Here is a 17,672-nt window from a genome sequence, read left to right as displayed (position 1 = left end):
GGTAGGTGCTGCAGTGGAAGTGGAGGTAGTTCGAGCCTTGCACGCGGCGCATTTCCTCTGAGCCTCTGCGGTGCGTCTGATTTCTGCTGCATTCGCTCCTTTAGTGGTCCTGCTCCACCAGGTTGGGCGGTCCAGAGCAAGTGATTCCCAGCTACTGGGATTGATGTTGAGCTCTTTGAGGGACACTTTGAGGCAGTCTTTGAAACGTTTCTTCTGCCCTCCAACTGAGCGCTTGCCCTGGCTCAGCTCTCCATACAGCAGCTGTTTTGGTAGCCGACTGTCAGACATCCTGACGACACGGCCAGCCCATCTGGCTTGAGCTTTCTGTAGGAGGGTGTAGACGCTGTGGGTGCTAGCCCGCTCCAGGATCTCCGTGTCTGGGACTTTGTCCTGCCATCGTACGTGGAGAAGTCTGCGGAGGCAGCTCAAGTGGAAGTGGTTGAGCTGTTTAGCGTGTCTGCTGTAGACAGTCCAGGTCTTGCTGGCACAGAGGAGGGTGGTGAGAACCACTGCTCGGTAGACCTTCAGCTTGGTAGTAAGGCTGAGTCCTCTCTGCTCCCATACATTCTCATGGAGTCTCCCAAAGGCGGCACTGGCTTTGGCAACTCTGTTGTTGATCTCTGCATCTATGTTCACCGCTCGTGATAGAGTACTGCCCAGATAAGTAAAGCTGTCGACTGCCAGTAGCTTCTGCCCCTTTACTGTGATGTGTGGTTCCTAGTAGGGCTTTCCGGGTGCGGGCTGGTACATAATTTCGGTCTTTTTGGTGCTGATTGTAAGTCCAAAGTTGTCACAGGCTCGTGAGAGGCAGTCCATTTCTCACTGCATCTTCTGCTCTGTGCTGGCGTTGAGGGTGCAATCATCAGTGAATAAGAGGTCTCTGATGATGGTCTCCTTTACCTTTGTAACAGCCTGTAGACGCCGGAGGTTGAATAGCCCACCGCCAGTCCTGTATCTGACGTGTATACCATCTTGACAATCGCTGAAGGCATCATTCAGCATAGCAAAGAAGACCATGCTAAAGAGTGTAGGGGTGAGAACGCATCCTTGCTTCACACCATTCGTCACTAGGAAGGCTTCTGACTTCTCACCATCATCCAAAACTTTCACCATCATGCCATCGTGGAACTGCTGAACAATCGTGATGAACCTGCTAGGGCAGCCAAACTTCTCCATTATCTTCCATAAGCCATCTCTGCTGACCGTATCAAATGCCTTGGTCAGATCGACGAAGGTCATAAAGAGGTCGCTGTGCTGCTCTTGACATTTTTCCTGGAGTTGGCGTGCAGCAGATATCATGTCGACAGTTCCATGCTCTGCACGGAAGCCACACTGGCTTTCTGGGAGGAGACCTTGCTCAAGGTGTTGGAGAAGGCGATTAAGCAGGACGCGAGCCAAGATCTTCCCAGCTATGGACAGGGGGGAGATGCCTCGGTGATTGTCACAAGACTGGCTGTTGCCTTTCCTCTTGTAGATGTGGACTATGCTGGCATCTTCCAACTGTTGCGGGACCTTTCCTTCGTTCCACGTAGACTGGAAGAGCTCAGTCAGCTTCTGCATTGTGAATGGGCCTCCTGCTTTGTAGACTTCAGCAGGGATTGCATCTGATCCTGGTGCTTTGCTACAAGAAAGTTGCCTGATGGCTTTTCTGACTTCTTCTGTGGGGAGGTTGTCAAGGTTCAGGTTGATCTCCACCTGAGGTAGGCGAGCAACGGCCTCATCATTGATTTCGGCAGGGCAGTTGAGGACCTGGTTGAAGTGTTCAGCCCATCTCTCCAAAATCTGCTTTTTCTCTGTCAGCAGCCGAGTCCCATCTGCACTGTGGAGGGGGGAGGAGCTAGAGGACTGAGGTCCATACATAGCCTTCAAAGCGCCGTAGAAACGCTTGGTGTCATGACTGTCTGCGTAGCCCTGGATCTCATCGGCCTTATTGCTGAACCAGACATCCTGCATCTCATGGAGTTTCTTCTGCACTTTCCGTCTTGCACTGGCGAAGGCATCTATCTTTGCTTGTGATGTGGGATCGTTCTGGTGTGCTCTGAACAGTTGGTATTTCTCTGATAACAGTGCCTGTATCTCTATATACTCACTGTATAGGACCTCTTTCCCTTTTCTGCCTAAGTCATTGGTGCCAATATGCACCATGACCTCTGGCTATTCACCCTCCCCCTTGAGATCTCCTGCAGCCCCTCTGGTACATCAAGGACCCTAGTATCCAGGAGGCAACACACCACCCTGGTGTCCCTTTTTGCAGCCACAGAATCTCCTCTCTGTTACCCTATAACTACCGCACTTGCCTGACTTTACCCTTCCCTGCCGAGGCTGAGAGCTGCCACAGTGCCATCAGAATGGCTGCTGCTACTGTGATCTAGTGCGTCATCCTCCCGAGCAGTATCCAATGGAGTATACTTATTGCTGAGGGGAATAGCCACAGGGGAACCCTGCACCGAATCCTTCTCACCCATCTACTGTCCAAAGCCTGTACTCTGGGTATGACTTCCTCTTCAAAAGTCTCATCTACAATTCCCGAATGGCTCTGAGTACATTCAACTCCAGTTACAATTCCCTGACCCGGTCAGCCAGACGCTGAAGTTGGGTGCACGTTCCACAGCTGTATCCATCAAGGAAATCATCCTGAATTCCTACATCTGACAGGAGGAGCACTCCATCCTAACTATACCAAATAAAGAAAAAGGCTTGCCTCTTCTTAACTGTGCTTTCACCTGTTCTTGCTGAAGCCTGTTAAGCGAAAGCCTTCACACTCTATCACTAGCACTCTCCGACAATGACTGCTCTAGTTAAGCCTTCTCTCCTTTTACTTGCAACTGAGGTTAGGCCTCTGTTGCCAAAAATTCCCATGCCTGTGCAGTCCAAAATGACTGGCCTTCTCTGAATCTGCTCCTTTTATTTCTTCTCCTGACTTCCGTGGGGTTCTGACCCAATACACACTCCTCTCGCATGAGCTGCCGAGAAAAAAAAAGGAAAAAAAATCTTATACAACTTCAACATAACATCCCAACTCCTGAATTCAGAAGAATCAGAATCAGGTTTATTATCACCGGCATGTGACGGGAAACTAGTTAACATAGCAGCAGTACTTCAATGCAATACACAATCTAGCAGAGAAAAAATAAATAAATAAAATAAGAATAATAATAAATAAACAAGTAAATCAATTACATATATTGAATAGATTAAAAAATGTGCAAAATAGAAACACCATATATTTTTTTAAAAACTGAGGTAGTGTCCAAAGATTCAATGTCCATTTAGGAATCGGATAGCACAGGGGAAGAAGCTGTTCCTGAATCGCTGAGTGTGTGCCTTCAAGCTTCTGTACCTCCTACCTGATGGTAACAGTGAGAAAAGGGCATGCCCTAGGCCCTTAATAATGGACACTGCCTTTCTGAGACACTGCTCCCTGAAGATGCCTTGGGTGCTTTCTAGGCTAATACCCAAGATGGAGCTGACTAAATTTACAACCCTCTGCAGCTTCTTTCAGTCCTGTGCAGTAGCCCCTCCATACCAGACAGTGATGCAGCCTGTCAGAATGCTCTCCAAGGTACATCTATAGAAGTTTTTGAGTGTATTTGTTGACATACCAAATCTCTTCAGACTCCTAATAAAGAATAGCCGCTGTCTTGCCTTCTTTATAACTACATTGATATATTGGGACCAGGCTAGGTCCTCAGAGATCTTGACACGCAGGAACTTGAAACTGTTCACTCTCTCCACTTCTGATCCCTCTATGAGGATTGGTATGTGTTCCTTCATCTTACCCTTCCTGAAGTCTACAATCAGCTCTTTCATCTTACTGACATTGAGTGCCAGGTTGTTGCTGCAGCACCACTCCACTAGTTGGCCTATCTCACTCCTGTACTCCCTCTCATCATCACCTGAGATTCTACCAACAATGGTCGTATCGTCTGCAAATTTATAGATGGTATTTAAGCTCTGCCTAGCCACACAGTCGTGGGTATACAGAGAGTAGAGCAGTGGGCTAAGCACACATCCCTGAGGTGCACCAGTGTTGATCATCAGCGAGGAGGATATGTTATCACCAATCCGCACAGATTGTGGTCTTCTGTTTAGGAAATCGAAGATCCAGTTGCAGAGAGAGGTACAGAGGCCCAGGTTCTGCAACTTCTCAATCAGGATTGTGGGAATGATGGTATTAAATGTCGATGAACAGCATCTTGACATAGGTGTTTGTGTTGTCCAGGTGGTCTAAGGCTGTATGGCGGGCCATTGAGATTGTATCTACTGTTGACCTATTGTGGCAAAAGGCAAATTGCAATGCATCCAGGTCCTTGCTGAGGCAAGAGTTCAGTCTAGTCATAACCAATCTCTCAAAATATTTCATCACTGTTGATGTGAGTGCTACCGGGCAATAGTCATTAAGGCAGCCCACATTATTCTTCTTGGGCACTGGTATAACTGTTGCCTTTTTGAAGCAAATGGGAACTTCAGCCCGTAACAGTGAGGGGTTGAAAATGTCCCTGAATACTCCCACTAGTTGGTTGTCACAGGTTTTCAGAGCCTTACCAGGTATTCCATCGGGACCTTCTGCCTTGTAAGGGTTCACTCTCTTTAAAGACAGCCTAACAACGGCCTCTGAGATGGAGATCATAGGGTCATCAGGTGCAGTAGGGATCTTCACAGCTGTTATTGTGTTCTCCCTTTCAAAGTATGCATAGAAGACATTGAGTACATCTGGTAGTGAAGTACTGCTGCCATTCATGCTATTGGGTTTTGCTTTGTTGGAAGTAATGTCTTGCAGACCCTGCCAGAGTTGCCATGCATACCATGTCGCCTCCAACCTCACTCAAATTTGACTCTTCAGCCTTGAAATAGCTGTCTGCAAGTCATACATGGTTTCCTGGTACAGGCCTGGGTTGCTAGACTTGAATGCCACAGATCTAGCCTTCAGTATACGATGTACCTCTTGGTTCATCCACAGCTTTTGGAATGTACAGTAAGTCTTTGTGGGCACACACTCATTCACACGGGTTTTAATGAAGTTGGTAACAACTGCAGCATACTCATCCAGATTCAAAGATGAATCCCTGAATACAGTCCAGTCCACCAGTCAAATACAGTCAAAGCAGTCCTGTAGGCGCTCCTGTGCTTCCCTTGTCCAAACCTTCTTGGTCCTCACTACTGGTGCTGCAGTCTTCAGTCTCTGCCTATACTCAGGGAGTGGAAGTACAGCCAGGTGATCAGACTTCCCAATGTGAGGGTGTGGAATAGCACGGTAGGCATTCTTGATGGTGGTGTAGCAATGGTCCGGTGTGTTGTTTCCTGTTATTGTAAGTGATCTGTTGATGGTAGCTGATTAGTGATTTTTTCAGACTGCCCTGGTTAAAATACTTCAATTTATGAAGGCCAATGTATCGAAATCTCTTGACGATCTTATCTAACATGACACCACTTTCAAAGAATTATGGACCTGTATTCCCATATCCCTCTGTTCTACTGCACTCCCCTGTGCCCTTTCCACTCACCGTGTAAGAACTCCCTGGATTGTCCTCCCAAAGTGCAACTCCTCACACGTGTCAGCATTAAATTCCATCTGCCAATTTTCCAGCTGGTCCATATACCACTGCAAGCTTTGATAGCCTTCCTCCTGTCCACCACACCCCATTCTTGGTGTCTTCCACAGATTTGCTGTTCTAGTTTACTTTTTTATAATTCAGATGACAAACAACAACAGACCCAGCACCAATTCCTTCAGCACACCGCTTGTCACAGGTTTCCGGTCAAGAGGCAACCACCCACTAATATTCTCTGGTTTCTTCCGAAAAGCCAATGTCCAATCTAATTACCACCTCATCCTGAACGCCAAGCAACTGAATCTTCTGGACCAACCTCCTGTGCGACATGTTGCCAAAGGAATTGCTGAAGTCCATGTAGACAACATCTACTGCTTTGCCTTCATCAACTTCCCTGGTAACTTCCTCAAAACACTCTTTAAACATGACCTACCACACAAAAAGCTATGCTGACCATCCCTAATCAGTCCCTGTCTAGCCGAATACTTATATATCTGATACCTGAGAAAACCTTCCACTATCTTATCTTCTACTGATGTCAGGTTCAGTAGAGGGCAAGTTAATTCTATTGCTTACTTTTAGAGCCTTGCTTACACAAAGGAACAGCATTAGCAATACTCCAATCCTCCAGCATCTCACCTGTTGCTCAGCACATTTTAAATATCTCTGTTGGAGCCCCTGCAATTTATGTACTTGCCTCCCACAAGGTTCGAGGAACACCCTGTTAGGACCTAGTGATTTATCCATACTAATTTGCCTCAAGACAGAAAACATTGGTTTGTCTGCAATCTGTATACGAAACATGACCTCTCTGCTGTTTTGACTCACTTCTATAGCTTCTCTGTCCATCTCCTGAGTAAATACAAATGCAGATATCCCCCATCACTTCCGGCTCCATGCAGGAAGTTCACTTTGATCTTCAAGAGGAGCAATTTTGTCCTTTATTTATTTATATTTAAATAAATAGCACTGAGTAGGCACTTTCGGTCCTTTGAGTCAGGCCACCCTAGCAACCCTGGACAAACCAATTTAACTCTAACCTAATCACAGGACAATTTAAATTGACCAGTTAACCTACCCGGTATGTCTTAAAACTGTGGGAGGAAACCTGAGGACCAAGAGAAAAGTCATGTATTCCACAGGGAGGATGTACAGAGACTCCTTACAAAATGGCACCGGAATCGAACTCCGAACTTCGTAACACCCGAGCTGTAATACTGTCGCACTAACCGCTACGTTACAGTAGTGTCCTTTGCTATCCATTTGCTCTTTATACTGTATGTAGAACCCTCATACCTTCTTTTCATCCTCCTGACTTCCTTCTTACGTGTTCTTTTACATTTCTTTTTAGTAAAAAGTTATGTTTGTGTTTTTCTTGTGAGTGCTGCTTATATGATGCTATGTGCCTGTCACGCTGCTCCAAGTACGTTTGTCTTTGCACCTGTGCATACATGGACTTGTGCATATGAGAATCAACTCTTTGAACAAAACAGAAGCATGCATTCTGTCCTTCACAGTTTCAGAATGCCTCAAAACAATTCAGTTAATCAATTACTTCTATATTGCTGGGACTGGGACTGTCATAATGTGAGAAAATCACTAAGTACCCCAAAACTTACAAGTGTTATAGCTTTAAGTAAAAAAGTACAGAATTTGGATAGACAGAAAACAATTATCAACTGCCTCTTTTAGACCAACTTAAAAATGCCCTTGTTTTTTTATTAACCCAACAAATTGATGATGAAATATTCTACTGCCAAGAAACTAATGACAATCTTTCCTAATAATACGTTAAAAATGTGGGGTGCTTTATGTTCCATTATATCTCATGACAACATACCAGGGACCAGCTGTATAATGACATATGAGATGATGCTTTGGTAAGAAGAGCGTAGAGTGGAAGGAAGAATTTGTTCTTATAATAACTGTTTTTCATCTTTTACTTCTCTGCAAATCTAACGATCACAAATTGTAAAACCCACTCAATGTGTATGAAAGATCAGCAAAATCCACTTATTATACCAATTCTAAAGGTCTATACGAGTTCTATTCCAGTTCTAAATAGTCCTGGAGTATCAATTATTTCCTCTTAACATATTGATTATTGCCTGCATTTTCTGTTTTGGTTTGTCTAAGTTCATGAACCACTGTCCTTTCATGCACATCAAATAATTTGTCAATAATTAGATATTAAAACTACAAAAGTAAATACAGCTGAATTCTTAATTATCTACACTTCCAGTATTTTGTAATCTGCTTTCATTGTGAGAAAGGAGATCAAATACAGAACCTTCAATTATCTGATTGTAATAACTGATCAGAAACTGCAAGACCTCATTGGTTCTACTTTATTTAATTCTCAGAGTCCCGAATTTTGTAACTACATAAGTAAATGTGCATATCTGTATCTTCTTCTGTGTTTTACTGTAATGTTACTGAGATGAATGTTTATTGTAATGTTACTGAGATGAGTGTTCTATTGTAATGTTACTGACCTTTAGGAGTGTGATGAATGTATGCAGTGCTGCCATCTTCCAGCTGTATAGCCTGTCCATCTTCAAATGGGACAGAGTCACCTGAAATGTTACATCAAAATCAATAAAGATTAATTTAAAAAATTGCTGTAAATCTGAAATAAAAACACAAGATGCTGGAAGTATTCAAAAGGTTAGGCAGCACCTGAATATAGAAAAAAGGTAAAAATTTCAAGTTTAAACATCTTTGAAACTGGCATCTAGCTTACAGTTTCAGAAGTACCAATTGAACAATTCTAATCTCCACTGTCACCCTGCATCTCCTGACTTCAGTTAAAGGCTGGGCAGATAGCCTGTTCCTCTGCAATACACAGTAGCCACGGAAATGGATAAACAGTCTATGTTTTGGGCTGAGACTGAAAAGGACAGGGAAAGATGCTGGAATAAAAGGTGAGAGGAGGGAAAGGAGACAAGCTAAGAGGTGATAGGTGAAGCCAGGTGAGTAGGGGAGGGAGGGGGACAAAGTAAGAAACTGGGAGGTGAATAGTAGAAAAGGCAAAGGGCTGGAGAAGGAGGAATTTGATAGGAGAGGAGAGTGGACCATGGAAGAAAGGGAAGGAGGAGGGGAAACAGGGGAGGTAATAGGCAGGTGAGGCGATGAGTTAAGAGGCCAGAGTGAGGGATAGAAGAAGAGGGAAGTGTAGAGACAAAAAATTACCAGAAAGAGAGACTAAAGTTCATGCCATCAGGTTAGAGACTACCTAGACGGAATAGGAGATGTTGTTCCTCCACCCTGAGAGTGGCTTCATTGTAGTAGAAGAAGAGGCCGTGGACCAACATGTCAGAACAGCATTGGGGATAGAAATTAAAATGATTTTCTACCAGGAAATTCTGCTTTTTGCTGATGGACTGGAGATGCTCAACATTTCCCTGCTTTACGTCAGGTCTCACCAATCTGGAGGAGGCTGCATCAGGAGCACCCAATACAGTAGACGTACAGGTTTACAGGTGAAGTGTTGACTCACCTGGAAGGACTGTTTGGAGCCCTGAATGGAGATGAGGGATGAGGTGAATGGGCAAGTATATCATCTCTGTTGCTTGCAGGGATACGAGGGAGATTGGTGGAGAGGAACAAATTGCCGAGGGAATCACAGAAGGAGCGATCCCTGCAGAAGGCAGAGAGTGGGGGGTGGGGAGGTAAAGATGGGTTTGGTGGTAGGATCCCATTGAAGATGGCAGAGGTTGTGGTGAATGATGTGTTTGATGTGGAGATGCTTGGGGGGTAGGTGAGATAAAAGGAACTTTATACCTGTTAAGGTGGCATGATACTTGTGATGGATGTCAAGGAAATGGAGAGATGGGGATAAGGGTAGCGTTAATGATGGAGGAAGGTAGACCCTGTTCTTTGGAGGAGGAGGACATATCTGATGCCCTGAAAAGGAACAAATGCGGTGGAGATGAAGGAATTGAGTAAAGAGATTAGCATTTTTATGGGAGACAGGGTGGAAAGAGGTATAGTCAAGATAGCTGTGGGAATTAGTAAGCTTATAAAAGATATCAGTAGACAGTTTGTTGAAAAGATCAAAAGCATGTGAAGTGTCATGGATGCAGGTGTGAAGGGACTGAACCATGGGGGATAGAATGGCTATTATTTAGTATTAACAGAGGTCCTGTCTATAATTACCTTTTTGCACTGTAACTTGTTGGATGTAGGCTGTTGTGCCATCCTCCAGCTGAATGGTTTGCCCCTCAACCAACTTTGCATCTGTTAAATATATTTGTAAATTAAAAGGATGTTAAAAAACTGGAAGCACTCAGCACTGATACACTGAAGTTAGATTATACAACATGAATACCGAATGTGTTTATGTACACTTTTATTTTCACAGAAATTGCTGCTTTATTGAATTTCAGATGAAATAATTTCAGTCTCACTAATAAAATTAACATTGTACAATATGGTTTTTATTATATGTAACCTATAATATACAATACCTGCTGATACACTTAGATTAAGCATATCAAAAATGTAAGAATTTGGATTAATGCTTGTCTCCAGACTCTAAACCCCAATGTAAGTAGAACAAAAACAAAAAATGCTGGAAATAATAAGCAGATTAGGCTTTCATTAACAATAAGAGAAACAGCATCAACATTTCATGTTGGGATCCATTCTTCAGACCCATTCTCTCCCCACACCAGGCCTGACCTGCTGAGTATTTCCAGCATTTTCAAACTTTGCTTTAGACTTCCATTCCTTCCTATAATGCAACATAAATGTAACTAGTGATATGTATTTGGAAAATACATAGCTTTTACATGTACTGTAAATGTTGTTTTCCTCTGTGTGTATTTTTCACTTCTAGAGGTATGATAAGTTTCTGGTGACCAGGTGGCTACAAAACTTTCCCTTACTTATATGGTTTGCACCATTATTGACCCACTAGTGTGACAGAATCTTAATGGATCTCTAATCTAACAAGCTATTCAGATTAAGAGCTAATTATTGATAGGAATTAAATATTGATCTAATCAGCTTTACGGTAAGCTGCTTTCCGTGAGTTTCCTTAACCATGTACATCCTTTCTTTTTAAATCTTTTTATTAATTTTCAAATACATAGGCATAATAACAATAGTAACACAGAGAGATTGGGAATACATTGCTGGTAAACAGTATGTACCAGTATAAGCTATAGATAACACAAATGTACAAAGCCTCCCAAACTCTTGACATGATTAAATATTATAGAAAAAAAAACATTAAAAAAAAACCCCAAATTAGAAATCAAAAAAAAAATTAAACTAAACAAAACTAAACTAAATAAAGCTAGGCTATTATATTACATCAGATACGATCAATAATGTTAATAACTCACTCCTCTGTCCAAATAATTAAGGATAATAAAAAGGATTCGGAAAAGGTCAAGTTACATCATATGAAAGCATTGAATAAATGGTCTCCAAGTTTCTTCGAATTTAACCAAAGGGTCAAAAGTGACACTTCTGATTTTTTCTAGTCTCCCACTGCCTCACATTAACAACTAGGTGGAGTAAGGATTCAAAACTCTGTCCCGCCATGTCTCTGCGCTTCATGCTTGAACGATTTCTTTTAATTTTAGTTCATTATTGGATGCTCACCTTTCAGTGTATGTTGGATGTAGGCTGTAGAGCCATCTGTAAGGGTTACTGCCTGCAGGCTCAGGCTCTCCATCATTCAGTATAACCTAAAAACAAAAACACAAAACTTTTTTTAACAGTTACAACTTCTGAACAATTTACTTGTTCACTGCTTTTAAAAGATAAACCTCAAGAAATATAATGTAGTGGCACTTAATCACCAAAGAGCTGTCCAGTAATATTTAGTTTAGCTTCTATAATTTCCACTTTGATTCAAAATTGGACAAAAGAGCAGAATTTCAGAGTTGAGGTTGGAGTAAATAATCTCAACACCAAGACAAAGTACAGCAAGTTAATGCATAGAAGTACAGCAAAGTACCAAGTAAAATTCAATTCGGTGGGAATTAGGGAGAACTCTCCAAAGACTAGAATCGCACTTAAATTCAGACCACCAGGCTGTGCTCTTTCTTCCTGCATACAAACAAGATGAAACATGAGGATCCAGTACAATGCTGATCTCTGGAAATAGATAAAGTTCTATGTCACTGCTTTGAGTTGGTAGACCAGACCATACTCAAAGACTTAGCACTCAGCCTACATTTCCTCCTCACTGACGATCAACACTGGTGCACCGCAGGGGTGTGTGCTTAGCCCACTGCTCTACTCTCTCTATGCCCATGACTGTGTGGCAAGGCATAGCTCAAATACCAGCTATAAGCTTGCTGATGATACAACCATTGTTGACAGAATCTCAGAGTGGGTGTACAGGAGCGAGATATACCAACTAGTGGAGTGATGTTGCTTCAGCAACCTTGCACTCAACGTCAGTAAGACGAAAGAGCTGATTGTGAACTTCAGGAAGGGTAAGATGAAGGAACACATACCAGTCCTCATAGTGGGATCAGAAGTGGAGAGAGTGAGCAGTTTCAATCCCTGGGTGCCAAGATCTCTGAGGACCTAACCTGGTCCTAACATATCGATACAGCTATAAAGAAGGCAAGACAGTAACTATACTTCTTTTGTAGTTTGAAGAGATTTGGTATGTCAACAAAAACATTCAAAAATTTCTATAGATGCGCCGTGGAGAGCACTCTGACAGGCTTCATCACTGTCTGGTATGGGGGCGTAGTGGTTACTGCACAGGACTGAAAGAAGCTGCAGAGGGTCATAAATTTAGCTGGCTCCATCTTGGGTACTACCCTACAAAGTACCCAGGACATCTTAAAGGAGCAATGCACACAACACGCTGGAGGAACTCAGCAGGTTGGGCAGCATCCATGGAAATGAACAGTCAACATTTCGAGCCGAGACCCAGTGTGTTGTGTGTTCCGAAACGTTGACTGTTCATTTCCATGGATGCTGCCCGACCTGCTGAGTTCGTCTAGCATGTTGTGCGTGTTGCTTTGACCCCAGCATCTGCAGTGTATTTTGTGCTTACATCTTAAAGGAGCGGTGTCTCAGAAAGGCAGCATCCATTATTAAGGACCCCCAGCACCCTTTTCTTACTGTTACCATCAGGTAGGAGGTACAGAAGCCTGAAGGCACATACTCAGCGATTCAGGAACAGCTTCTTCCCCTCTGCCATCCGATTTCTAAATGGACATTGAACCCTTGGACACTACCTCACTTATTAATATATATTATTTCTGTTTTTGCACGATTTTTAATCCATTCAATATACGCAAACTGTAATTGATTGATTTTTTTATCCTCTATATTATGTATTGCTTTGACTTGCTGCTGCTAAGTTATCAAATTTCACGACACATGCCGGTGATAATAAACCTGATTCTGATTCTACATGAGTGCGACATCACTATCACGGACTTTATCAGCAAGTCTGTGTTACAATCCAGATGTTTCAAAACCAGAAATGATGGATGGACTATAACAACTTCTCTCTCACTCAACGTCAGCAAGACCAAGGAGCTGATTACTCACTCAGGACGAGGAAAACAGAGGTCCAAGAGCCAGTCCTCAGTGGGGGACCAGAGGAAAAAAAGGTCAGCAACTTTACATTCCTCGGTGTTATCATTTTGGAGGATCCATCCAGCACGTAGATGCAATTACGAAGAAAGCACAGCAGCGCCTCTACTTCCTTAGAAATTTGTAAAGTACAAGTAAAATACAATACAGTGGGAATTAGGGAGAACTCTCCAAAGACTAGAATCACACTTAAATGACACAGCATGACATCTCAAACTTTGACGAACTCCTATAGGTGTACAGAGGAGAGTACATTGATGAGTTGCATTGTGGCCTGGTACGGAAACATTAATGTTCTTAAATAGAAAAGCCTACAAAAAGTGATGGACACAAATGATATCGTACACAAAGCCCTCCCCACCAGTGAGCACATCTACATAGAGTGCTGTAGCAGGAAGGCAGCATCCATCATCAAGGTCACCCAACACCCAGGCCATGCTCTCTTCTCGCTGCTGCCATCAGGAAGAAGGTACAAGAGCCTCAGGATCCACACCTCCAGGGTCAGGAACAGTTATTACCGCTTAATCATCAGGATCTTGAACCCCCAAAGAGGATAACTTCACTAACCCCACCACTAAACTGTTCCCTCAATCTATGGACTCATTTTCAATGACTCTTCACCTCATGCTCTCGATATTTATTGCTTATTTATTAATAATTTTTTTCCCTTTTGTATTTGTACAGTTTGTTGTCTTTTGCACATTGGTTGTTTGTCCATTCTGTTGGGTGCAGTCTTTCATTGATTCTATCGTGTTTCTTGGATTTACTGTGTATGCCTGCAAGAAAACGAGTATCAGGCTTGTTTATGGTGACATATACGCACAAAGTAATGAACTTACTTTGAACCAGAAATTCCACTTAAGTCTAGCACTGCAGTGTTCAAATCAGGTGACCTTGACCTTTACGAGAAATTGAAATATCACCTCTGTAAAGCTATCAAGGATGCTAAGAGACAACACAAGTCCAAAATATAGTCCCAGACCAGCCATCAGTTAGAACAGTACTTAGATACTATAACGGGCTACAAACAAAATCAGGCAACATCACTGACAATTGCACATCCCATTCCCAATGAGCTTAATGATTTCTATGCTCATTTTGAACAGAAGGGGATTGAAATGTCACCAGCAACACACCTGAACCACAGTCACCAATGTGGAAATAAGATCAGTCTTCCAGAGAGTGAATCTGTTAAAGCATCTGGCCCAGCTTATATACCTAGCCATGACATTAGATCATATGCAGGTATTTTTTACTTCCTGCTTCAGTTTGAGGTTCCCACTGCTTTGTTCTGAAATTCTCTCCTGCTTTAAGAAGACTACTATCATTCTAGTACCCAAGAAAAACAAGTAATATGCCTTAAGAACCACTGCCCACCAGCTCTGACATCCATCATCATGAAGAGCTTTGAGAGGCTAGTCATGGCATGCATTATCTCCAACCTCCTAGAGAACCTCGAACTACTGCAATTTGCCTTGCGCTGAATCAGGTGTCCAGTGGACATCATCTCCCTAGCCCTACATCTCTGGACAGTGAAGACACCTACATTAGACTAAAGCTCCATCTTCAATACTATAAAGCCATCCAAACTCATCTCCAATCTCCTAAACCTGGAACTCAACACCTCCTTTTGTAACTGGATCCCTGACTTCCTGACCTACAGACCACAAAGAGTATCGATAGGCAAGCAACACCCCTACTACAATTACCCTCAACACTAGCATCCCACAAGGCTGTGTAGTGAGCTGTCTATTAAATAGCAATGAGTCAGCGCACAGGAAGGAGACAGAGATTAGTGATATGGTGCCATGACAACAATCTTTCCCGTAATGTTAGCAAGACAAAAGAACTGATCATTGACGTCAGGAAGGGTTTGTGGTGTGCATGCTCTTGTTTACATCAAGTGTTGAGATTGAGAGTGTTGAAGTTTCAAGTTCATAGGAGTGAGCATCACTAATAGTCTCTTGTGGTCCAACCACATTGAAGTTACAGTCAAGGAACCTCGCTCACAATTCTATTTCCTTAGGAGGCTAAAGAAATTTGCATGTCCCATTTGATCCTCACCAATTTTTATTGATGCTCCATAGAAACCATCTGAGCTGAATGCAGCATGGTTTGGTAAGGCAAGTGCTCCACATGTGAAGGCAAGAAGCTGCAGAGAGTTGTGGACACAGCTCAGCATTTCACGGCGATCAGCTTCCCTTTGGTGAACTACACTTCTCACTGCCTCAATAAAGCAGGCAACAATCCCACCCACCCAGGACATTCTTTCTTCTCCACCCTCCCATTGGGCAGAAGATAAAGGCCTGAGAGTCCATACCAACAGGCTCAAAGATAGTTTCCATCCTGCTGTTATAAGATCCCCTAGTAAAAAAAAAGGTGGATTCCTGACCTCACAATCTACCTCATTGTGATCTTGCACCTTTACTGTTTATCTACACTGCACTTTCATTGTAAGGAAACACTTTATTCTGCACTCTGTTATAGTTCAGATTATGATTACAACCATTTAAGACTATAAATTGGAAAAGATTCTTCTCTCAAAGGGTTGTGAATACTTGGAGCCCCAGAAAGCTGAGAAATGCTGAATCCTTAAATGATTTAAAACTGTGATATATATAGATTTTCAAATAGTAAGGGAATTGAGGGTTACCGGGAGATGGCAGGGATGTGGATTTGAAGAAACTGTATCAAACCGTATAGTGCAGCAGGACTGAGTAGCTACTGAAGCTCTTATCATTGTACATTTTCAGGAAAGTGCTTAGATTGAAGACCAGTTGAGCAGGGACAGGGATTAGGTTACATGGCGAGATTTTGCAGTTGGTGGGTGGCACAGATCAGGCAAGTGGCTCATCATACAGAGGTACAGGTAGTTAGACATCAGGGCTACTAATTGTTCTGATATACAAAAATACATCAAGTCAATGGTCATGAATCAAATCCAGTGATTTGGTTTAGCCAAAAAAGTGTTTGCAATTGCTTTGCAGTTTGGGAAGCAATCTATTTTCAGAGGCATGGTGCAGAAAAAAAGTGAAATTATGTGTCCAAATTTCCTCTGATTGGGAATTAAACTTTCCTAGCCTTTTTTTTTACATTTCTGTTCACACTTATTAAACTGGAATAATTAATTTAATATGGTCCATCAAAAGTAATTAAATGTTTTTCTCATAAATTGCTTTTCATTTGCAACTACTTATGAATTTATAGTACGGTAGTTTCTGTCTTTTTTACTTCCCACATCCTCTGCTCGATTTGTCTGGCTTGAATGCTTTAGTTATTAATACAGCTTCTCCCTCTTTCACCCCCGACCCCACAGTTAAGAAACAAACACCCACTGATGCAGTGCTATTTTTTTTTAGCCTCCACAAATGAAAATCATTGCTTTTCAGAGTAAATTACAAAACTGAAGTTGGAGAAATTTGGCCCATATCAAGATGATCAGCCGTGTTACACACCAACGTGCTTCAGATGTCTAACACTTTGGATGCATGAAGATTGACGTAAATTTTAATGCAACATTAATGCAATTTATGTTTGAAAAACTACCAGTTGAAATTTGGCCACTTTTATTTGTTCTAAACAAATCAATATTCACCGATTGTGAAGAATGTCTTCATCGTACTCCTTTAACTGCAACTGCATAATTTAAAGGGAAATTTGGACACAGACTGATTTTTTTTATATACTAAAGAAATCATTGGGTCATGGGGCTAGGGCAGGGAAAGTACTACAGAGTAGTTTTTCAAGGGATATTAGAAACTTGGTTCGAAAAAAGAGGGATGTCTACAATAGATATAGGCAGCATGGAGTAAAGGAATTGCTCGAGGAATATAAAGAATGTAAAAGGAAACTTAAGAGATTAGAAAAGCTAAAAGAAGTTACGAGTTTGGTTTGGCAAATAAGGTGGAAGTAAATCCGAAAGGCTTCTACAGTTATATTAAAAGCAAGAGGATAGTGAGGGATAAAATTGGTCCCTTAGAGAATCAGGGTGGTCAGCTATGTGTGGAGCCGAGGGAGATGGGAGAGATTTTGAACGATTTCTTCTCTTCGGTATTCACTAAGGAGAAGGATATTGAATGGTGTAAGGTGTGGGAAACAAGTAAGGAAGTTATGGAACCTATGACAATTAAAGAGGTGGAAGTACTGGCGTTTTTAAGAAATTTAAAAGTGGATAAATCTCCGGGTCCTGACCGGATATTCCCCAGGACCTTGAGGGAAGTTTGTGTAGAGATAGCAGGAGCTCTGACGGAGATCTTTCAGATGTCATTAGAAACGGGGATTGTGCCGGAGGATTGGCGTATTGCTCATGTGGTTCCATTGTTTAAAAAGGGTTCCAGAAGTAAGCCTGGCAATTATAGACCTGTCAGTTTGACATCAGTGGTGGGTAAATTAATGGAAAGTATTCTTAGAGATAGTATTTATAATTATCTGGCTGGACAGGATCTGATTAGGAGTAGCCAGCATGGATTTGTGCGTGGAAGGTCATGTTTGACAAACCTTATTGAATTTTTTGAAGTAGTTACGAGGAATGTTGACGAGGGT

At 42.3% G+C, this 17,672-nt stretch overlaps 1 protein-coding gene across 2 annotated transcripts in view; it reads right to left on the bottom strand.

Annotated features, from left to right (window-relative positions):
* The window catches only part of LOC140717108 (zinc finger protein 76-like), a 103,033-nt gene that overhangs the window by 46,257 nt on the left and 39,104 nt on the right, over window positions 1-17,672 (bottom strand). For both annotated transcript variants that reach the window (XM_073030337.1, XM_073030338.1), the window contains exons 2-4: window positions 11,166-11,251; window positions 9,711-9,791; window positions 8,048-8,128 (exon numbers count right to left, since the gene is read on the bottom strand). In XM_073030337.1, coding sequence (XP_072886438.1) covers window positions 8,048-8,128; window positions 9,711-9,791; window positions 11,166-11,241 — 238 coding nt within the window. In that variant the 5' untranslated portion in view covers window positions 11,242-11,251. The remainder of the gene's footprint in view (window positions 1-8,047; window positions 8,129-9,710; window positions 9,792-11,165; window positions 11,252-17,672) is intronic.

The sequence above is a fragment of the Hemitrygon akajei genome, chromosome 27 (genome assembly GCF_048418815.1).
Source record: "Hemitrygon akajei chromosome 27, sHemAka1.3, whole genome shotgun sequence".
Lineage (NCBI taxonomy): Eukaryota > Metazoa > Chordata > Chondrichthyes > Myliobatiformes > Dasyatidae > Hemitrygon > Hemitrygon akajei.
The sequence above is the reverse complement of the archived record's forward strand: the minus strand, read 5'-3'. Positions and strand labels throughout refer to the sequence as shown.